The 24,584-nt window shown below is 33.5% G+C and overlaps 1 protein-coding gene across 3 annotated transcripts in view; it reads right to left on the bottom strand.

Moving 5' to 3' along the window:
* Positions 1-22,873, bottom strand: part of LOC110114495 (NAD-dependent protein deacetylase SRT1) — a 30,745-nt gene extending 7,872 nt beyond the window's left edge. For 2 of the 3 annotated variants that reach the window (XM_020847395.2, XM_020847397.2), the window contains exons 1-9: positions 22,351-22,873; positions 20,320-20,349; positions 20,115-20,207; positions 17,991-18,110; positions 15,966-16,066; positions 14,511-14,619; positions 8,067-8,146; positions 1,712-1,790; positions 506-559 (exon numbers count right to left, since the gene is read on the bottom strand). In XM_020847395.2, the coding sequence (XP_020703054.1) occupies positions 506-559; positions 1,712-1,790; positions 8,067-8,146; positions 14,511-14,619; positions 15,966-16,066; positions 17,991-18,110; positions 20,115-20,207; positions 20,320-20,349; positions 22,351-22,449 (765 nt within the window). In that variant the 5' untranslated portion in view covers positions 22,450-22,873. The remainder of the gene's footprint in view (positions 1-505; positions 560-1,711; positions 1,791-8,066; positions 8,147-14,510; positions 14,620-15,965; positions 16,067-17,990; positions 18,111-20,114; positions 20,208-20,319; positions 20,350-22,350) is intronic. The other variant, XM_020847396.2, reaches the window with a different exon arrangement.
* Between the last annotated feature and the right edge of the window lie 1,711 nt (positions 22,874-24,584).

The following is a 24,584-nucleotide window of genomic DNA, read 5'->3' as shown; positions in this document are numbered from 1 at the left end:
AAAGTAAAACTTCAGAAAGACTGACATTACTGCTACACTAATCAATTAAGTAAAATACTTATCCATATAAGCATATGCATCTTGAAAGGTCATCATGTACAAACATTTTCAACTTGCTATCATTTAACTTGCTATCTAAATGATATATATTCTAAGATAGGTATAAGCAAGATATATCTTGGTAGACCAAACATTGTTCCAATAAGCATATCGTTAGAATTTTCAACTATATAATCATATCAGTAAACAATTTAAAGCAATTCAGGTGGAAAAAACTCCATAAAGAAGAACATTACTACTAAACCAATTGATTGAGTGAGATATTTATGCCTGTTAAGCATAAGCAGATTACTAAATGTGCTTGCTAAAGAATCAATCGATAAAAAAAGTTTGTAAAAAAAGTAATAAAGCATAATTTGATTGAATTTTTATAAACAATTCTCCACACGGAACAAATCAAGATAAATGTATGCTGGAATCAGATAAAGTAAAAGTGTTTAATTACCTTATCTACTTGGCCATGAATAACTAGGCTAGCCTTTTTATCCTTTGGAGTTGGCTGCAAAACATCATAAGAGTTAGGATACTCTGATTAGTTGGTAATTTGGAGAAGTAGGTCACAGTCACACAATCATCTTTATGTGATGAATTAGATTAAAATGAATTAAGCAAATGCTACCAGTTCACTTGAAATAAAGTACCATGGAAGGAAAAACCAAGAGGACTAAGGAAGGGGTTTCTGTAAGGGGGGATCTAAGGTTATGTTAGACCGGTTCCTCCCGGACCGGCTCTATCATACGGGAAGCGGAGCTCCCGTATCTAGCAAGTGGAAAGGGAGGGAAATCCCACCCATTGCAATGGGGCCCAGGGCATTAAAACCTAATTAGGGAGGGGGGCTGCTAGAAGGGGAAAGAATGCAAATGCAAAGGGCTATTTGGAAGAAAAAGAATGCAAATGCAAAGGGCTATTTGGGATATTTTTGTACGCTTTAAGTAAGGTGTTTTTCCTAGGGTTATGGGATGTTTTGTTTTGCTGAAATTATAGTGTTCTTAGGGTGCTTTGGGCTCTAGCCGGCGGCTAGGGAATTAGGAGAGCCGGATCCTCCTCTCCAATTGAGGATCCATTGTATCTTGTTGTTTTCTTCTATCTATTATCAATTAAAAAAAAATCTTTAGGTTTTCCTATTAGTTAGTCTTGTGGGTGTTGAGTTTGAGAGTGCTGAAATTAAAATTTCAACAAAAAAATATTTATAAACACTTCCTATCAGGTTATTGTCTAACTGTAATCTAATTCTTCAAATAGTTCAAATTACAACTTATGACCCATAAAAAGAAATACCACAGAAAAATCAATAGCGAACTACCTTTGTATATTAAGATCCTCTTTAAAAGAATGAGAAATGTGTAGAGGAATGGAATGAACAATAATGCCCATTTTCTTGGCACTTAGATGCAATTTGATTTTCATATTTCAAGCTCAAAACTTAGGAATACCTCTTCTAAAACATTTAAAACCGAGTCAAAGACAAAATCATAATTACTAATCAACAATTCAACATGGTGCAAAAGTTTATTGCAAACCCTCCCCACCTAACCACAGGTAGCCATCGAATTGATTCAAAGACACAAGACTTGGTGCTTCTGCATTGCATTATTATGGCCTCAAATACACATCATGCTGTTTTGAAGAAATGTCTCGAACAAGAACAAACCTGAAGATTCACAATGACAATTTTTCCTCCACCGTTGAGGGATTTTAGTGGCAGGTTGCATGCTGGAGTTATCTGCAAACTACATAAAGTAGGCCAAGGAACACAAAAAATGATCATAAAAAGGTTATCTCAAAGGCATGCGTACTGCAACATTTTCAAATTGAATAATAATAATAACCATGATAAAGTTATATATTTTAGATCTTCATTTTCACAAAATGAAATCCACATGAAGTTCATGATTTTGCGCAACACCTAGAAATATGGCCTTGTCCTGAGTCATGATGAGCCAATGAGGACACAACTTCCAATTTGCATGTAGTTATATAGTGTTACAAAATTATTGTAAGTGATGTGTTTTAAAATAAAATTTAGTTACAAGCTTGCAAATTTATCCGGCCATGGAGCTGGAGCAAGTTTTGTTAAAAGGGCCAAAAAAGCTAAATTCAATTTCCTCTAATCTCTTGTTCATGTCCAAGAATAAATGACTTTTAAAATGCATACCAACTGATATAAGAATTAGGCTATTCTCAAAAGTATAAGTGGAGTGCGGATAAAGTTGCCTTTATCATAATATAGAAGTAAAGAGCATGTTCAAGTCAATCATTTAAAAAACTTCCATGATGCATCCTAACACTACATAACTCAGTACCCCATACTCTTAAATACTGCATTATTGTGGACCTCATGCAAAAGAAATAGGCCCCACTTAATTCTTGTGAGCCCTTGTAGAGGACTAGGAGGAGCAAGGGTTTAAGCTGCCTCCACTTTGACAATAGAAATCAATGGTTCAAACTATGAAAATAGTATTTCTGCAATGCAGCAAAAGGTTGTCCCTGTCAACTACGGCCTCCGAAAATCATGTCCTGATCTCTCGTTGGGAAAGTATAGATGTGTTCCAGGTTAAATTTTTAGACACTTCCCAAAGATTTTGCCTTTGCGAGAACTTTATGATTTAGTTCTAAGTTTTCCATAGGAGCAAACCAACATGGTCAATCAACCCTCCCAATAATAAGAGAACTTTCAATCAAGATTAGTTGTTAGATAGGTATTAAGTGGCTAACATATGGTGGCAGGAAATTGATTTAGGATTGAAATTTGCCACCTTATGCTTAAAACAAATAGTTTGGGAGGACACCTAGACATTGGCTCTTTATAAGCTAAAGTTATTCTCAAACTATCACCCTCTACAAACAATTGCGAAAAGTGTATGAACTTTGCATTACGTAATATGGTGGTAGATTTATCTTTGAAATATTTTCTTATTTTATTAATTTTTTTGAATTTTTATAGTTTTATCTGGACAAAGCTCCAAAATAATTTACATTGGGATTTAGGAGCATTTCAAAAGATACAGTCTACTTCGGTTGAGATTCATTTTCAACACGGCCAACATCAAGGTGTTTGAATATTTTATTTTGTTATTTGAATCTTAACATCGAATTTAAGCATCAACTTCATGAGTTGCCATACAAGCATTGAATTCAAGAGTTTGTATTTTGGACTAAAGTTTCTTTATAAAAGGCATTGAAGCCTTAATATGAACATAAAATCAAATATCATCGTCGATTTTATAGTTGTATGTTCACTTGTGATAACAAGACTTGGGGTGCATTTTAAAGCTTACTACTCTAATATCTCTCATGAGGTTTAAGTATTGTCAACTCCAATCCTTGTAAGGAGGAGTATCAAACTCAAAATGTAGTACTTACGACTCTTTCCAAGAGACAGAGCAGCCTGCTAAAGAGCGTGTATAACATTGATACTTTGACATTCAAAATTTAAAAGAAAGTTTGAATTTTTTGAAATAATTATATAATTTCATAATATTTACACGTTTTGTAAGGTGAATTAAATTTGAATTCATTTCATTTTAACCCGCATAGTATTCTCGGACCTTGAGTTTAAGAGTTTGGTATATTTGGTAGAAGCAAATGCGAAAAAGTTTGGATTTCAAAAGAGATGTAAATTTGTTTAAATAGAAGAGCGATCACACGGTTTTTAAAATGGGAGACATGTTGTTAATTTTATTTCACTTTTAACCCATATAAGATTCTTGGACATTAGTGTTAAGAGTTTTAATGCATTGGTCAAAGCACATGCGGGTAAAATGATTACTATGATTTGATGTATTGCGCATGATTTTTAATGTATGATATGGTATACTTGCACGTTTCACAACACATTCGCATATTGTATCTATAAATTTCTTAATACACATTAACAATGTACATGCACGTATTTTCACATGATACACTTGTATGCTTGTATGATCTTCAATGTGCTTACACAATGCGTTGGCACGTCCATTGATATATTTAGATGCTTTTCTGTGCACTTAGGAAGTTTATTTGCACATTTTTTATACATTTGCAATGTATTTTTAGGGGACATGTGGACAATGTTTATTTTGGTGATTTGACGCACAATGTGTACTTTGTTAAAATGATTGTGGCCTTCATGATGCACAATAGTGCATTTCTCTCTCTTTAAAAAATTGTTTGTTCAAAAGGTGCATTGTTCATAAAAGCACAATAACAACAACAACAAGCCTTTATCCCACTAAGTGGGGTCGACTACATGAATCATTTTTCTCTATTGTGTTATGTTAAAAGTTAAATTCTCATCTAAATCTAATAAAGAAAGATCATTTATATTATTTTCTAACCAAATCTTTTTAAGTCTACCTCTAACTTTCTTAACATAAGTCAAATATAAACATCTACTTTCCTAACCGGGTCATCGAAAAGCCGACATTTTATGATTTGATGTACCGCGCATGGGTTTTAATGCATGATATGGTATACTTGCACGTTTCACAACACATTCACATATTATATCTATATATTTCTTAATACACATTAACAATATACATGCACATATTTTCACGTGATACACTTGTATGCTTGCATGATCTTTAATGTGCTTACACAATGCATTGTCACGTCCATTGATATATTTAGATGCTCTTTTGTGCACTTAAGAAAGTGTATTTGCACATTTTCGATGCATTTGCAATATATATTAAGGGGACGCGTGGACAATAGTGCATTACTCTGTTTCTTTTAAAAATTATTCGTTCACAAGGTGCATTGTTCATCAAAAAAGCATAGTGCCTATTAGAGGGATGCGTATGAGCCTCATTTTTTAGCAATTAATGTGCGAGGCATTTAGAACATTTGTGCAATCGTGATGAGTAATAGGTTTGACCATTTATCTGATTTGAAAACCATTCCAATGACCACACTTGTTTGAAATGTGTAAGGGTCTAATGTGACAATTGTTCGCGTGCTCGTGAATCTGTATTTTAAATTCACTATTTCTCATATGTCTACTTATGTATGTGTTGCAGATCCGACTGCAAGGAAGGTGAGTAGGAATCCAACATGTGTTTCATATCATCCTTTTTGTCATCTCATATAGTTGGATTTTAATTAAATATGCGCCACATGGAACCATTCTTCTATCTATAAATTAGAGAGTCCCATAGCTCATTCTCATTTGATTCATTGAACTCAAATCCACGGTTCTAAGAGTAGAAGTGTGAAGGGAGGTTCTATTCGCAATCGTTGGTGAGGCGTTGAATTCATTACAAATTCCTTATGGTTCATTCAGTATTTAGTAGTGCCAAAAAAAATTTATTTCTGAATTTTCTTTTTTTATCTTTGTTTTGCAATTTACATTTGTTCAATTGACAGTCATGTAGCATATACAGTCAAGCATCTTCTTTTGTTTTGTTCTTTTTAAGTTCAGTGCAAGTCAGATTCGCTATTAATTTCGGCAACCCCAATATCTTCCCCACATAAAAGGCATCTTCGAGAGTGTTGAACCTTCCCACCATGTCAAAAAAGGTGTGCAAAATCAATGTTGTAAGACACAACGTTGAGTGGATCTTGATGCAGTAAATGCTAGCTATTTTATCTTTTCTTAATTTTCCGCTTGTGTTTCTAGCTATCTTTCTCATGTGACTTCTCAGTTTTCCCTTCTATTTGCTGAATTTCCTTGTTGTTTGCTGAATTTTCCTACTGTCATTTCCCTTTTATGATGTCTTCTCGTATTTATGCTATTATTTGGTCTTCCCTAAGTGGTTGTTTGGTCTTCCCATGTTGGATGTTGGTCTTCCTCATGTTGGGCTTCAATTTTCCCTCCTGGCTCTTCGTTTCCCCAGCTACCATGTTGCCTTTACTGTTGGCTACTCGTTTTCCCTCCCTTTTATGGTCTTCTCGTATTCCTGCTATTATTTGGTCTTCCCTAAGTGGTTGTTTGGTTTTCCCATGTTGGATGTTGGTCTTCCCCATGTTGGACTTCAATTTTCCCTCTTGGCTCTTCGTTTCCCCAGCTACCCCCTTTGGTTTCCATGTTGCCTTTACTACTGGCTACTAGTTTTCCCTGTTGTGGGCTTGTGTCTGCTCGATTTCCCCATTTGCTGAAACCTATGCTGGATGCTTTATTTTCTACTAAATTGGCTGATATGGAAGAGTTTTGTGGCTATTTTGAAAGGCTTTTATTGGTTGTTTCGGTGGCAAATTTAGGTGGTTGATTTCTTTAAGGAAAAAGAGAGAGTGATATGTGATGAATATTTGGAATGTAAAACCTGCAGGTTTGTCATAGCTTGCGAGTTATCCTCTTCTACCTTCCTTCTTATATTTCATCTTGGACTTCTATCTATTCTTCTCTTCACGGTTCTCATTCCACTTGTATTTTTCTTCTTGAAACTATGATTAATCGTAAGTTGTGTTGTTTTTTTACAAGTTGAAACTGGTGTTGTGTCTTGTAAGTTGTAAGGTGTTGTTGTGTTCTAAGGTTGTGTTTGTTTTGTGTTTGTAAGCTGTGTGTTGTTCGTTCTATTATAAGTGGTGTTTTGTCTTGTTTTATTGTTGTGTTTGTTTAAGTTATTTTAAAATGAAGTAATTATGTGCATACATAGTGTTCTCCTACTAGGCTTAGAAATCATAGGTTGCATTAGATCTTCTATCTCACTATGCGAAGAAAAGTGGGCAAATCTTCGTGTATATGCTTAAAACTTACAATGTTTCCCCACAACATTAAAAAAATGTGCAAAGGTACTCATAATTGAATTTCTCCATCATGCAAAGAAAAGAGAGCACAAGGCTTACCCGTGGCATCGCAAACATCACCTATGAGTTCTCATTGTTGTGCTAAGTAAAGTGCACACAAGTTTTGCTCTATGAATGCATCGCACTCATGATTTTTGAAGATTTTCAAATGCTGCATTTTTTTATATTTTTGCATGCAAGATAACTACAACAATGGGATGAGGCAAGTACATTCACCCATTCATTTTTATCCCACTTCTCATATGCAAATAATGATTCACTTCACATTAAAGCTATAGGAAAAATAAGCCCACAGTTTAATATAAAATTCCTTTGTCATTTCATTTTCATAGAAATGCTGCAAGAGAGTGTCTTTGCTACACCACCAAGGTCCGCTATAGATAATAAAGAAATGTTGTTGTACATAGTGGGTCCCATAATGCGAGTTTGATGTTTTACTTGAAGACTTCCTTAACCCATGCTTATCGACACCCTTTCTTCCCCTTTTTTATAATTTAAGAAACATAAGCCCCAATAGGGATCAAGTAAAGATCGAAGCAAGAAAAGTACATGATAGGTAGTTAATAAATTCTCTAAGACGAGGATCCATGGAGTTGCACATGGAGGCAAGTTCAATGTTGATATATTTACTAAGTTTTCGTTCTTACGAAAGAATTACTCTTCATCTCCTTCAATAATTTCTCTCCCTTTACAAGCCATTGGATTCATCAATGCATTCTTTAGTAAGAGTGTGCGGTTTCCTCACCTCTTTCATGCACAACAGATCCTACTGAGGCCTTATGTAATGAACTCCAAGTCGCAACTTCCTCCTTTGCCGTCAAGAGTATCGATAATCTGGGTTGGAAACAAAGAGGAGAAGAAGAGAATGAGAGGGTAGCATGAGATTGTGTAGGAAAGGAGATGATGTCGATTTCAGTGGGCAAGGGTGAGTGGGTGACATGCTCGCGTACGGAGCGGGCATGGGTTCGACGGAATGAAAGGAGGGGGTTGAGGTATGGGAATTTTTCCCTTTTTATTTTATATACAATAGGTCAACATCAACTCCCCCAAACTCGGCATTGAAGGGAAGCCTCATCAACTCACCCTAGACTTCTCATTAATAGGAAGCCTCATACACTAGGTATAGTTTCTTTATTATCCAGGGGTAAAACAATCTATCAAGATATAATATAGTTAGATTTAAGCAAATATTGAATTTCACAGATGAATGAGAAGAATTTAGGCAACCAAAAGTTATGATTTCATTATTGCATGTTTTATTGTATGTTACCACTTACCTAGTCCCCAGACATAACACAACATCAGCCATTTTACAGTGCTGCTCCGCAGGATTCATCTCTTTTACTGGCAAAGCATCCTGCAAGATATGTTTTAATACATGTTACAAACTCAAGAAAGAAAGACTCAATAAACAAATAACATATTTATCTTCGAAATAATCCTCTAAAAAGAAAAAAGGTTGGAAAAAACAATCGTGATTATTGAACATATTTAAAGAACCCAATCAAGAAATGTCTTAGCTTTTGGATCATAGAGCTTAATGCAAATTATTAAATGCTCCCATTTCTACTACATTAATTGAAATATAATCTAATGTTTGCCACTTCAATAATAAGCTCTCCTTTCATGATGCTAAAAATGCCACAAGGTTACGGCACTTATAAATTCATGTCTTGAAGGACATATATCTGTGGGTTACATTTAGTGCATGCAAATGTTGATGTTCCTATTTTATCTTCGGAAATTGGGTGCAAATGTCCTTTAAGTTCAAATTAATTAAAAAAAAGGAAAAAAATATATATATATTCAGTCCATATTGATACAAAAATCAGAACCTATAAAGTAGTCCTAGTACTGCTAAACTTGAGTTTGCTCCAAATATTGACCCTACAAAGTAGTCCTAGTACTGCTAAAACTTGAGTTAGCTCCAAATATTTAAAAAGCTTTTCAATAGGTCATCCAGTATTCACATCACAAAGGCATCAGAAAATCATACCAATTCCTTGACATAGAATCAACATGAAAGTAACTAGACAGGAAAATTGAATTCGATAGCAATCAAGACTTCAGAGTGCTTGCTTGAAAAAGGAAGAAATAAGTATCTTAAAAAACCATTATAATAATGAGAGCTTACCAAAATAAAAAATAAGAATCCACCCATAACCCTAAATGTCAAACTCACATAAGCCCCCTTATTGAGATGGCCTAATTGCAACAGCACCCATGTTCTCCACATTCAAAAACCACACGTCCCACTCACCCATTTGCTCTTTCTCCATCTTCAATCTTCTCATCACATACACAATACGCACGAACCAATATCTTAATCTTGCAATCGCAAGTCCATCAAAAACCCCAACACCTCCTTCTCCAGTGTTCTCCTTCCAAGAAAACACCAATCTTCACCCTTGCTCTGCCTTCTGCACCTCATAGGCATGACCCACTCTCTCCTATGGAATCACCTAGTAACTCCAAAAACATAATCCCATACATGTATCCTGTTTTCTTTGTGGAAAGCAACCATTTGACCTCACTTAGCTACCACTCTTCCGGCTCCCCTCCACATTGAGGCAATCGACTTGAGCCCCCATCAGTGTTTGCATCCCGCACCCATACTAGCACTCGATCAAAAACAAGTCCATCTCAAGCTCCATCTCTCTCAAGCTTCCCTTTCCCTTCTATCTCCAATGTAGACCACTGCTTGCACTTCCCATAATTGGCATCCCTCCACTCATGCAAACTGATAGGAAATACTTGTGTTCGCAAGTAACCCTAAGGTGATACTTGAGTTCGCAAGCAATCCTAACCCAAATCGATATGCAAACAGCAGTGAAATGGCTGTTTGTAGCAGGAAAAACAGCAAAAATCTGCTGTCTACAGCAGGTAATCAGCATAAACCAGGGAAAATCGTGAGAAAAATCAATGCAGGACTTGTATTCCACTAGAAGATGCAACACAAACCCTTTCCAAAACCTCTCTTTCAATATAATCCCAAAACCACCAAGCCTAGCACAACCATTTGTCATGCACAATGCACACTAGCTATGTTGATGATAAGAAGTATCATCAAGAATGAAAATTGTATCGGACCCCACCATCACAATCATTGCGGTGCATTTTATAACCCTTTCTACAACATAAATCACATTATGCTCCATTATGGCATCTATTAAAACATAAATTGAGTTTTGCATTTTATAGCAAAATGTATATTGAGAATGCACATTGACTATAGTGACAACAAGAGTTATCAAGTCACTTTATGATTCATTGCTAAGGTGTCTTTGGCAGTTGGAGAGCTTGTAGGCTCTGACCGTAATTATAATTTGATGAAACCATTTTAAAGTAAAATCACCCAATCAGGGAGCCCCAATCATAACCGTTTACTTATTGTGTCATCTATCAGCAAACCATTGATTACAAGGCACTTATCACACCCTAACTGCAAAAGATCATTTGCAAATGAATCACAACGATATGCTCGACAAGGCATTTTGTCTTTGTAAGCTAAGATCATTATCAAATTTATAACCCTCAACAAACTGTTGTAGCGAGTAACTAAATTTTACTTTAAGCTTATGACTAGTAGACTTCACTTGAAATATTTTGAATCTTGCAAATATTTTTAATTTTCATATTTTTCCTAGATGTAGGCTTAAAATGATCTGCATTGTGATTTGAGGGCATTTGAAAGTAAAGACCTCTATGGTTGATATTTTCTGTCAACGCTACCATCATTGAGGTATTTGATTATTTCCATTTTATTATTTGAATATTGTTAGCTCAGCCCGCTTGCTAACATATTTTCAATTCGAATATTAACTTTCTAGGCTATTGTATGAGTGGTCAACTTGAGCATTTACATTTTTCTATGAATTTTCTTTGCAAAAAGAATTGAAGGCCTAATGCAAACTTATAACCAAATATTTCATGGATTTTGCAATCAAATGTTCATTTATAAGAATAGGATTTACAGCGCATTGTTTGAAATTTATATTATTTACCTAAATAAGGTTTAAATTTATTTTTTATTTTTAATCAACACAACATTATCAAATTTAAGAGTTTTATATGTTTGATCAGAGTACATGCCTATATTTAACTTTTCTTTAAATTGACATATATGTTTTTTTGAGAGTTTGCATAATGCACTTTCACACTTTTTGTTGCATTTGCACGTTGCATATACATGATACATTCTAAAGCCAAAAAGATGAGGTGTATAAGATATATGAAATCAACAAAAAAAGTTTAGGAAAAAATTGTAAATAATTTACAAAATATGATTAATGCCTAACACTTGAATGCTTCTCTAAAGTTGTTTTAATTAGATAAATTGCTTATGAAGTCATCAGATGTTAGTTAAGATATCTCTTATGCGAGTACTGTAGGTAACATATGTAATTAGCTATGAGTATAAGTAACATTTATTACATTAATTACTTCTTGTCTTTAAATTTGGATGTCTTATTGAGTTTTACTCATCCCTTTATATTTGTTATTATTTTTGGTAAAATAATTGACAAAGTAGAATCCAATTAGGACGGATTTTAATATTTTGGGTGTACATTTTTTTGATATACAGTTTTGTTGTATGATAGAGTTTTAGCAGATATGAACATTCATAATTCATATTAATTTTGATGATATGCATAGTATCATGAATTGTTTTAGTGGTTATGTAGTTGTATGGATAATTAGTGATTGAAATATGCTTCCGTGTTACAAAATGTTAAATGTGCTCCGTAGAGTACTTAATGTTTTAAATTTTGCAGAAGTTAGAGATCATAATTATAATAGTTAAGAGTATGGTAGCATTTTCTCTGTTCACCCCATGCCGACCTGGGGCATGACATGTCCACTGGTAAAATGTATAATATGAAGGCATCCCTTCTTATTATTTTTTTTTTATTTTTTTTTGTCACAACTTCTCTTGATCCTTTAATAAGATACATCCATAACTGCAGAAATCTTCTACTAATTGTAATAGTAGGTAGAATTTAATTAATAAAAATCAACATTTTAACATTATGGTGGTAGTTCTGACTATTTCTGAATCCTTATCTAATTTAAACACATCTTTTAATTATCTTTAGACCATGTTTGGATTCATCCCTTCCTCAGATGTTAGCTTGACGGAAGTGATTTTAGAGATTTTCTCCTAATGATCATCCTGTTGTTGGGTATATTAATGATCCAAACACTTAGTTAGCTGCATTTGATGCTAGGCATTCTAGCACAAGAAAACTGGAAGATAAAAAATTTCAAATTCCATACACCAAAAGCAGCAAAAAGGGTAAAAAAATACAGTCGCTCTCCAAAATATATTAGACTTAGCGTTAGATGTTTTTAATAAGGACTTTAGAGATACTTATCATCTAACAGATGACCATGCATCAATACAACTTTTGTAAGCCTTAATGATTTGTTTTATTTGTAGCTCTTTTATTTAGCAATTTATGCAATTACTTCAGCTTGTACTCTTTTCATTGATTGATAATAATTTTTTTGCTTTAAAAAGAACTAGGAAAGGACTTAAGAGATTTATCATAATATTTTAAGAATTATTCTTAATGCGAGTGAGTTGATATAAATTTGACTAATGTTGGAGTTGATGAACTTAAGCACATTGATTGACCCATGCTGAGATGGAATTTCTAAAAGTGACGCTAAAGTTTAAGCTCAAAATCCACGTAATTTTAATGCGGGTGACCTAATTTTAAATTGAAGTAATATTTCATTTCTCCTGAATCTAATGCATTTAATTAAGATATTTATGCTTCCAGCTTTTTTATATGCATAAGATAATGTTATTTGCTACAATATTATTATCACAAATATTTTACATTGACTTATTCTCTCAATGCAAATGATCCTTCATATTGTCATTGAATGGTATTCATATATTCACATATTATGTTCAACTGCATATTTAGATTCTATATTGTACTAAGTAGCTGATAGGAAATACTTGAGTTCTCAAGTAACCCTAATGGGAAATACATGAGCTCGCAAGCAAACCTAATAATAATTGGTGGAAACAGCGAGAATACCTCAAGATCTCCGATGAAAACAATAAAAAAATAGTAGATTGTAGTATAGGAATCAAACCAAAAGCAAGAACAAGCAAAGATACAATTAATCCTCAATTCGAGAGGAGGATCGTTCTCTCCCAATCTCTAGATAATGATGAATCTAGAGCCCAAAATCACAAAGAGAACTCCAAGAGAAACAATAAGCATGCATAACCCTAACCCTAAATAATTCTTACTATTTCATCCCTTAAATCTCTAACTTCTGCAAAATTTAAAACATTAAGTACTCTACGGAGCACATTTAAATAGAATGCATTCTTGTTTCATAAAACTATTATTTATTTCTTGACAATGCATTTTCTCAAATAACCCAACATTGCATCACCTTCTCTTGACATGATGTACATTATTTTTTTCCTCTCCAGATCTGAATTGCCTAATATATCCTTTTCACGTATATGCTCATTAAAAGTGTGGCAGAAATGAGGATGCTCAGGTGGATGAGTGGCTTTACCCTTAGAGATAGGATACGAAATGAGCATATACGTGAAAAGGTATTATGCTTCTCTTTTAATGGCCAACATTCAACACCATAAATCATTGCAGGCCTCACTACCATCTTATAGAACTAGTTCCAGTAGAAGATAAGATTAGAGAGTCGCCTTAGATCGTTTGGTCACATAAAACGGCGGCCTTCTAATGACCCGGTTAGGAGAGTAGAGGTATTAGATTTTACTTATATTAAGAAAGTTAGAGGCAGACCTAAGAAGACTTGGTTATAAAATATTAGGAATGACCTTTCTTTATTAGATTTAAACGATAATTTGACCTTTAATAGGACACAATGGAGAAAAAGGATTCATGTAGCCGACCCCACATAGTGGGATAAAGGCTTGTTGTTGTTGTTGTCGTTGTTGTTGATTGTTCAAGAAAAATCCATTTTCTCTTGAGCTTTCTCATTGTGATGAGAATCTTGAGAGTACATTTTCTTAAATTACTCTGAACAATAGATCCAAGATATCTAAAATGTGTAATCTTATTAATGTCTTGATCGCCCAAAGTCACAATCCCCTCACTAGGTCTATTACACTCCATATATTCCGTTTTAGATCTACTCAAGCGAAAACCTTTAGTCTCTAATGTTGACCTCCATAATTCAAGTTTACTTTCAACTCCCTCTCAAGATGTTGACTTTTCTTGAACAATCAATGAATAATATTTATTTGATTTTCTTTTGAAGTTTATATAGCCTATAATCTAGAACAAGTTTAATGCTTTTTATGAGTTAATTGTGGTTTATGTGCATGTTTGTGAGAGGGGATGATGAAAAACACATCCCCACTAAAGGGTCATGCACAACTTTTTAAATTATTCTATTACGCAATCCTCTTTTAAGCAATACTCTGTGCTTTTTTAAACCCTCACAAATGAAAAACAAACTAATTAAAGATAAAGTTTATATAATGTGCATTTTTTTCACATTAAAAGCAAATGAAAACATTTAATTATTAGGTAATATGCAACATGTGCAAAAAAACACTTAGCTCATAAATAAGTTAAAAATAGTGAACAGAACAACAACAAATACATAAAAATGTTATCTAATAAAATCATTATCAAGGCAAAATATATTCTTCAAGAAATGGCTACCAACGATCCTGAAATCATAACGTTAGAACATCTTACCCCCCAATCAAGAACCGTGTCCCTAAGCCTTGCTCCACATTTTACATCGGAACACCGTCTTGGCGTCAATTTCATTCCAATGGTCTCTACCTCAAAATCACGCAGATACCTTTGTAAATGAATAAGATTACATTAGACTTAAAAGCTACAAAAGTTAGATATAATCAAAATTGCCAATAATTAAAAAAAAAATTTACAAAGAGAACTAGAACAAGAATGTCCACAAGAGATAATTACTGGTTGCCTAAGGCCCCGTCAACTAAGACTCCCTCTCATTATGTTCCTCTATTTCTTCCTCTTCTTTTAAAAGTTTTCTCCCTTATTCCTCTCCATTTCTTTTTCAAGCAAATAACCTCTTTCCCTTCACACAACCCCACCCCAAAAAAACATCAAATTTGAAACGTAGGAGCCTAGATCTCCAAGTTTTGTCAAGAGCTGAAAAACTCCCTCCTCGAATTCCTGTATCTCACTATCTGCAGCTCCTAATACCAAAGAATGAAGTTAGATTTGCATCTCTCCTACTTAATCACCTTTTTTTAACCATCTATTGTCTATTGACTAGTTCAGCAAGATTCAAGCACTACCAAACAATATATCACCCTCTGCTTCCCCAAACATGTAAATACCACATAATTTGACAATCTAATCTTTATTAAAAACACTTCAATTTTCACTGCATTAAAAAAAATAAATGTATAAGAACTTTCAATGTTTGATAATATATTAATATTCAGTAGTTTCAAAGATAAAATAACCAACTAAGGCTATAATTATGACAATTTAATAAAAAATTTTATTGAGGAATATTCTCAGTTATATGGTTAATATTTGAATGATAATATTTGAATTTAGAAATTCACATAATAAAATAGAACATGAGCTCAGAAAATTTATTTAAATATCTAAATATTAATTTCATTTTATGAGGGAAAGATCTATAAAGGTAATTTTTCTTGGTTAATGAAAAACTTTAGAGTGTAATGAACAAATCTTAATGTAACCTTCATAATCTGAAAAGGAAATATGATTGAGTAACATAACAATTGATTTATTGGGATTATAGATAAAAAAACTTATGTCAAAGATGCAAAGAAATTATTAAAAAAAAAAAAACATAATGGAATAATGACTAGTGTTAAGAATTATCAAGGAGCTTCTAGTTATAGTAGGATTACATAAAAAATCAACACTATTTCATGCCTCTTAGTAGCAGTTACTAATACGCTAACAAATGGTATTTGAAGGTACCATGGTGGTGCATGCTATTTGTGAATAAAAGTATTGTTAGGTATGATTCTCATGCACTACGCTAAGGAGAGGGCATCGGAAGCATTTTCTGTTCAACATATGTCGAACAAAATGCAAAAGACATCATAGAAGCCGTTGATGAATGAGATGTCATCATTAACTATAACATAGCCAAAAAAAAAATGAGAAAACAAAATGAAAACATACTCAGCTCCACATGAAGGGCAAAGTTCACTGAATGAATTCCCATGTAGCTCTGCAAGTTTCTCTCTTGGTATTCCAGATCGAAGGTGAAGACTGTCAATATTCTGGAGAATACAATTTTATCTAAGATCAAAAGACTAGAACAACCTACCAATTAAATTCAGCTCCAAGCCTCCATTAATTTTAGAATAACATAGTCCAAAAAAACAAAACATACATAGAATAACAGGCTAAGCCAATATTTAGCAACAAAACAAGAGAACCAAAAGAACTCATCAAAGTTAATAACAATTATGGAAGAGTAGAGTGTGCTTTTCATTTCTTTTTCTACTAAAGAAAAGAAAATTAAGATCCAATAGTCTAATTTTAAATCAAATACGTTGCAGACACTTCATTGCCCACACCCATTACATTAGTTTATTGTAATACTCCTGCCCTCACAAAGTTATCTAAGAAACGTAGAAAACAATTTATGTGTTGTTCTTTTAAGTAGCAAACAATTTTAACATAATCTTTAGCTATAATAGGACACGCTAGGTTTGGAATACCATATAACACCCAGAATACACAACATACCTAGAGCAGCATCAGGCATTCTTTCCAACATATATAGTTTAACTTTAACTAATTTTATTGACTAGACAAACTTCTGCCGAGATGCATTTTGAAATTATTTGAAATCATACAAATGGAAAATGTGACGCAGAAACCAAATTGCCCAACAACAAAATTGATCATGTATATATTTATGCATTCTTTTCACCGTATTTATAGCCCTTTATGCTGGTTACATAACTTTTGTTGTTATAGCATTTTTATATTATTTTTAATGTAAAATAGAGCTACACCAAGGGTTTTTAGACAAAACATCTAACATGCAACAAGCAATTAAGCCTAGAGTTGCCCGCATGGATAATACTTCAGATCTTTTTTTCAGAGCCTCTAAACAACAAGTTTCTTTACCAATATATTGAATGTCTAAGTTGCACATCATAAAAACAGCAGTAACAACTAGATAACTGCGAATTCTATTACATAGAGTAACAGATAGCACAATGCAAGGCCAGGAAAACAAGGTATCTAAGCGAGAACAACAACATCAAGTCTTTATCCAACTGCGTGGGGACAGATATATAAATCCTTTTTCGCAATTATGTCCTATAAAGAATCAAATCCTCATTTAAATCTAATAAAACTCACGGAGAACTGGACCAAAAAGGACCCGAGACCTTCCGTTCTCTTTGAATCCACCAATTTAGGTTGAACAAGTTTGAGTAAAATGGACCTCGTCAGTATGTCTTAGAAAAGGTGGTTTGCACTACAGATGGTGGGAATGGGCGCTTAAGGTGTACTGCATCCAGAGAGCAAAGGGACAGAGAATAATTGGAACATAGCAACTACTTGCGATCCAAATCCTACACCTTTAATTTGGTTTAGGTTTACAACTGCACATACCATAACCCTTGATAGAGGTCAATTAACCTAGCACCAACTTACTAATACTCAAGTCATTGATATCCACGTTATTGTCCGGAAGCTGTTTGCAAAAAGTCGAAGACAATCTAGCATATTCTTGGGAATGAAAGAAAGAAAATCAACAAGTATGGTGCTTGAAAGTGCATATTGCTTATAGACATTTAAGCACATAAATGTTTGACAGAACAAGGACAGAACATGAAACAACAATACGATCACCTTTATTAAAAAATGTTAGCCATTTGTAGTCACATCCATGTAAATCCAGAAGCAAGCACACCAAGCCTAGTAATGTACAATTTAATCCCCAAAAAAAGTAACTTGAATTTAAACATGTAAATGCAAGAAAAAACTAATACTTGTTTAACTGGAAACAAATGGCCAATTAAGGGAAATAAAGAAGAGATCACTAAATAGATTTTTAAAACATAAATGACTCTCAATAATAGCACTTTTTCTATATTCTTACTACTTGAAAGCCCTTATTAACTTCATATGGAGGCATAGGTAAACTAATAGGTCATTCACTTAACAATGAGACAGAAAAACTACCTGGCTAATGACAAATTTTAAGATGCCAGTTCTTTCCAATTCAACTAATGCCATATGTGTCAAGCTTGGCATTGCACGATGAAAAGGTAGAGATGCTTCAGGCACGCCCTTGCCTTCCCTCTGCAATTTCAAATGACTACCTTAACAGCTGAAATAAGATTTATATTTCATAAAAAAATTGTTTGCAGAGAAAGATATCAAAGTGTTTCGATCACAGCATATAGCAGCTAGAAAACTGATTGCTAAGTCAATCCCACATCAATTCCAACAACAACAACAAGTCCAACACTGTAAGAAAATAGCAATTACAATGAAGCTGATATTTTCTCTGTCCAATGGCCGCAACTTTTTTACTCAGGCATCATTTTTTCTATAAACCATAGACAACTATGTCCATCTTATTTACGAGAATAGATAAAAAAGGGGATCCATCCTTCCCAGCACAAGCACCCACTATACAGTATACTTAACCTTCTTTCAGGTCTCCCTCTTCATCAAAATTGACCCTCAGGGGTTGAGCATCGCAAAGCAAATTCTTCCAATGTGGGCTATGGAGAACAAGATGTTATTTAGAATTTTTACAAATTTAGTGCATTTACTACTCACAGTTCTGCTGCTGAGTAAAGCGAAGCTGCAGAAAATGGCTTCGTTGAAGCAAGGTAATATAATGGAATGTTAGGGTTTTTTTGTCTTCTCGATTTCGTTTTACTTAGATTTTATTTTATTTCATTTTATTTTTTGTCAATGGTCATGATTTACTTTCATCAATAATCCAGATTTATAAACATCAACCATTTCCTGATTTTATGTCATTTTATTTGTTGATTTAACAAGTGTCGTATCTTTTATTAGATGTTGAAAGATGTCAAACATATTTATTTGACCTTTGAAGTGTGAGTTTCTCCGTTTATTTTTTCTATTACAAAAGCCCTAAAAGTGTGTCGAACAGATCTTTCATTGAGTGAATTCTAAAAAGCTGAGCCTAACCTCTCTGTAGTGATTCCAAACAACCCTGCCCTATCATGTTTAGTTACAATCCACTTCAACATCGCAACAGTCTACTAATTGGGTAAGCTATAAACCACCATCAAAAGTGAGAAGAGTTCCTAGCAAAAACATAGAGGGCATCCTTGTAGTAGCTAAAGAAGATTCTTTTATCTCATTTGCCCACACATGGACCTAATAATATGAGGAGAGGGTCTCTGATTCAATCAAACAAATTAAAAATGATAGCAAAAAGAGGGACATCAGCTTAGCTACACCATTTTCTACACTGATTGGTGAAATACAAGCAGAAAATGCATGAATCAATATGTTCCCTAAAGAGTAAAATGGAAATTTTTATTGAGATGTTATATAATGAGCAACAAGGGCAAACATTTTATTCATGAGGAGAGAGTTTACTGCTAGTTAGATAGGAGACGGCATCAAGGCATAGTAGTATATGCTATCAATAGGTTTGGTTAGGACTCTAGAATTGGCTATAAATCACAGCTTAAGGATTGCAGCAAGAATGCTAACCCTTATAATCATACTCATTAGCAAAAAAGAACATGCTATAAAAGTCAAGATTGTAGGCCACCAACTACTTAAAGTTTCATTAAAGTTGGAAAAGAATTGCATTTAAAATAAAGCGAAGTTGTGTTTATTCTTAGGAAGAATGACTGCTAAACATTACAAACGGGAATAACTAACTTTTTTTATTTCAACAACTGAAAACAATAGAATTTCATGATGCTGTTGAAAATATTCCCTACTTCCTAACAGTTATTTTTCAGGCTTGTTCTCTTTGTCATAGGGAGCTTATCTATCAAACTATCATATAAAAAGAGCAATTATAGTAAAATGGATAAGATGATTACACCAAACAAGAAAAAGAGTAATATCCGTAAATGATTAAATCATCAAAAGTTTTAATTGTCTCATTTGAAACTTGAACAAATAAAGCAAGAAGGAAGAAATACAACTAGATGATAAATATCAATGACATTTGAACCTCTTAGTGTGTTTAGAGAGACACAGTTAGCAATTTGGTGCAATCTCAAGCTCAAACTAAAGAGAATTCTTTTTTAGTTTCCAAAAAAGGAAAATAGGCGTAGAACACAAAATCAACATTGCATTCACCTGAAGGGTCCATACACCCTTTGGTCCACGAAAATCTGGTATGCCACAAGCAGTTGATATCCCAGCACCCGTAAATGCCACCAAATGCTTGCTCTGGAAACTTAAGGAAGAAGGTTACAAAATAACAGTAGATACTAAATTTCTCATGCCTTTCATTTCAATATAGCATTTAAAAACTTCAGCTTTGATTATTGACATTTCTGACCTTCTTTATTATCAGGGCCAGCTCTTCAATCTGCAGCTCGCAAGTACAAAAAGAATATGTTAAATTGCAAGTCTAAGTAAGCAGAAAGCCAATGCATTTATTGTTTGACTAAAAAGGTCAACAAGTCAAGAGAAATAAGGTTATGATAGCCACGCCAATCACCTTATCAAGAGGGTAATAGAAGTCTAAAAAGATTTGAATGAATTGCGACTAAAAGCACATAACGTCTTACCAGTTTCAACAATTAGAGGTGGTACAGGACATTTCATCATCTTGTTGACTTATAAGTTTCACAGGAGCAAATATTTATTGAAGAGAACAAGTACAACAACAACATCAAGCCTTGATCCCACTACACGGGTTGGTTACATTAATCATTTTTCTCTATTGTGTCATATTAAGAGTCGAATTCTCATTTAAATCTAATAAAAAAGAGCATTTATAATACTTTCTAACCAAGCCTTTTTAGGGCTATCTATACCTTTATTAACATAGGTCAGATCTAAAAAATCTAATTTCCTAATCGGGTCCTCGAAAAGCCGACGTTTTATGTGACCAAACCATCTAAGTCGACTCTCTTTGACATTACCTGCCACTAGAGCTATTCTTAACATTTTTCTGTACATACTCATTTTGCATTCCATCTCTAAGAATAAGCAACTCATCCATCTAAGCATCCTCATCTCTACAACACTTAATTTTATGCTTCTCTTTTAATGGCCAATATTTTGCGCCATTAAGCATTGTAGGTCTTACTGCCATCTTAAAAGATTTCCCTTAAGTTTGAGGTAGACTTTTCTATCACACAGCAGGCCCAATGCATTCCTCCACTTCAGCCATACAACTTGAATTCTACTAATAATATCCCCATCTATTTCAGTATCACTTTAAACAATAGACCTAAGATATCTAAAATGTGTACTCTTTTTAATGACTTAATCGCTCAAAGTCAAAATCCCCCCACTAGATCTATTCATACTAAAACTATACTCCATGTGTTTGGTTTTAGATCTACTCAAACGAAAATCTTTAGACTATTATTTTGTTGAAGAGAACAAAACAAAAAAAAATATTGAAATGAAAAATGGGAATAAAATTTAAAATTTGAATGAAAAAAAAAAAAAACTAAGGATGAAAAACTTATCAATTCAAAGGTATAATGAACAAAAGGACTAAGACCAGAGGATAGAACATCATTGGCATGAGTAAAATTTACACTGTTCGCCGTTCCAAACTCAATGCTAAATGTCAACTACCTTAGCTATTAGATTTAAATAATTTTTCTATATGGCCCTCATGGACAAAATTTCACGCCACTTTCTTTACTACCACGATAGCAGCAACTTTTTCCATTAGTGATAAAAAGCTAAAGATCAAGGGAGTTTTTATCATTTAGGCTAATGCCTTGCCAATAAAAGATCTAATTTTTAATATGCAAATTTTATGCCACTTTCTTTACTACCACAATAGCAGGGACTTTTTCCATTAGTGATAAATAGATAAAGATCAAGGGAGTCTTTATCATATAGCCCAATGCCTTGCCAATAAAAGATCATAAGCTAAATTTTTAATATGCAAATTTTCCAGTTCTAGTATGATCCCCTCTATGACGAAACTATAATGGATAGAAAGCTTATGGGACTATAATCTATGGATAGCCATATTGTGGAAACAAACTCCATGTTAATACTAATTGAATGCATACAAGCATTTGCATATGTGAGATGACAATTCCAAATCAATTTTACCTACGAAGGAGGAAGCTATAAACGTTACAGCAATGAATTGATAGGAGAGTTAATATTGGCTTAGGATGAATAATGAGCAATGTGCAATGGCTGCATAGGGTCATTTCGTCTCGAGACTACATGTGCCATCATGTTATGAACTGGAATTAATTCCACCACACTTTTCTATCCTCATTTGCTTATAAAATTGATTGTATAGTCTGTAGGAGATTAAAATCAATGGCGTTTTATATACCTAATCCAAAGAAAGCTATGGGGTAACGAATAGAGAGAGAATCCTTACTTTCCTCTGAAGAACGGCAGGTGGGTCGAAAAGCTCAGTCAACCCAACGACGCCCACATCTTCCCTATAAGATAACTTCTGGGCATAACCCAAAGACATTGCTGCCGTGCTTATCTTCGCCCACTAAGAATTTAGATCCCCAGAAACCCTCTCTACCTTCCCTTGCTCCCCAAAACAGGAGACGAATGCAAGGGTTTCGTTCAAAGACCTTGTGTCTCCTCTCGATGTTTTGATCCTACCGCGAATGGAAAGCTCGCAAGAGAACGGTGCTTCGTCTATCCTCGATGCTTCAGGAATCGATAAGGGAATCGATAAGAAAGCCTTCGTTTTTTGGTAAGAAAAAAAGGTCAAATGGCAGAGAACGCGCGTGTTGATAGTCGATGATGAGCGTTAGTTGCGGAAGGGTTACAGGTGATCATGGCTTGGCTGTGAAGGAGCCTAAGATTTTTGGAAAGTTCAGAGGAATGAAAGCTCAATGACGTTTTGGAAGAAATTTGTACGTACGGATCATAGGTTCCATTATTTTTTTTTCAAAAACGATCTATGACTGTAAAGTTCAACACCGAATTTCTTATAAATAATTGTGAACATAATTTTATTATAGATCTTAAATTGTTTCTATTTAACTTAAAATTAGTATGATATAAAATTTTTATCTATAATATTAATTTTAATTTTTTTCTTAACAAAATTATATATCTTAAGCTTTTGACTCATAAATTTATACTACTATTATATGTGTGGCTTGAGTTTCCACCCCATCAAATTCTGATCTTTCATTTTATTAATTTAAAAATTATTCAGTTCTTCATTTCATTTTAATAAATTTAAAAATATATATATGTATTTTTATATAATAAATATTTGACACACATTTCATTAAATAAATTTTGTATTTCGCTCTTTGTATCTCCTAAATAAATGAAGTAATAATTTAAAATCTCTAATACTTCTTAGTATTCCTTCATATTAATTAAATATTCAGCCATTCATTTTATTCATATATTTAATTTATTTTTTGACTATATTTTTATATACTATTACATAAATATGACTTGGGATTCTTCCCAAAGCAAATCGTGAACATTTATTTCTAAACTTAAAATAAATCTGCATCGTTCATTTATGATTGTTCCTATTCATTAATTTTCGGTTCCTCCAAAAAAAAATTTCCAAATCATTTATAAACTTATTAATACCATTAAATATATTGTTTCTCCAAAACATTTTCATCTAGAGATACTACTATTATAAAACCCCTTGAGTTTCCATATTTATAAAATTTTGACTTCTTATTTTATTTATTCAAATATTATTGTGCCGCTTCATTTTATTTATCAAATATAATTATGAATAATTAATATTTTTTACATTTATATTTTTTCTTAATGCTTAAATATATATTAATTACCTAACAGTTAAATACTCTTCGTATTCCATTGCATCCCTTTGCAACTTAAATTCTGCTCTTAATTATTTTAATTTACAGTTAAATACTCTTCATATTCCATCTCATCCCTTTGTAAAATCACTTTTTTTCCTCTTATTTTGTACAAGTAGCTGAATGGTTTCCAAGAAAAAAAAAATGGTCGAGCGGAGCACCACTCTTGATTTTTACCTTCTCACCGAAGGCAACACCTACTATCATTATTCTCTTCTCGTTGAACACAATACCCACTCCCAACGTGTGTCTCTCTCGCAACAACACAGAGTAATTATACACAACTCTCCTTGGCCTATTGGTTGAGAGCTTAGGCTTCCAACTAAGAGGTCCAGGATTCGAGTCTATGTGTATGCGTTGTGTGTGTGAGTTTGCCTTTAATGGCCTAAATGTCCCAAAAAAAAAAAGACAGAGAGTAATTATTAGATGCGGACACCGCACCTAGAGATGCGTCCGGATTATTGGATGTACTGCGTACGCTCTGCTTATGTGATAAACGGAACTTACAGGTACTTTTATGTCAATTAATTTATTTCAGTGTTTAAATAAATTAGTATTAATAAAATTATATTATTATTGAGTTAGATAATTATGAAAGAAAACTTAATAAATCTGAAAGGTTGCTTGTCATTGAAACTTTTGGATGGGACTGGTTTAGAGGAGAACGGTTAGAGGCTGGATGGGGCCCACTATCCATTTGTTCTGTGTACCGTGGACATCTTTTCCATTTATCATTATTTGCTGGAGAAAGAAATTCCGTAAGCAAGGGAAGTGTGAGGCGGTGTAGGTTGTA

The sequence above is a fragment of the Dendrobium catenatum genome, unplaced genomic scaffold (assembly GCF_001605985.2).
Source record: "Dendrobium catenatum unplaced genomic scaffold, ASM160598v2 fragScaff_scaffold_1608, whole genome shotgun sequence".
Classification (NCBI taxonomy): Eukaryota; Viridiplantae; Streptophyta; class Magnoliopsida; order Asparagales; family Orchidaceae; genus Dendrobium; species Dendrobium catenatum.
Note: the sequence above shows the minus strand (reverse complement) of the source record. Positions and strands in the feature narration are given on the sequence as shown.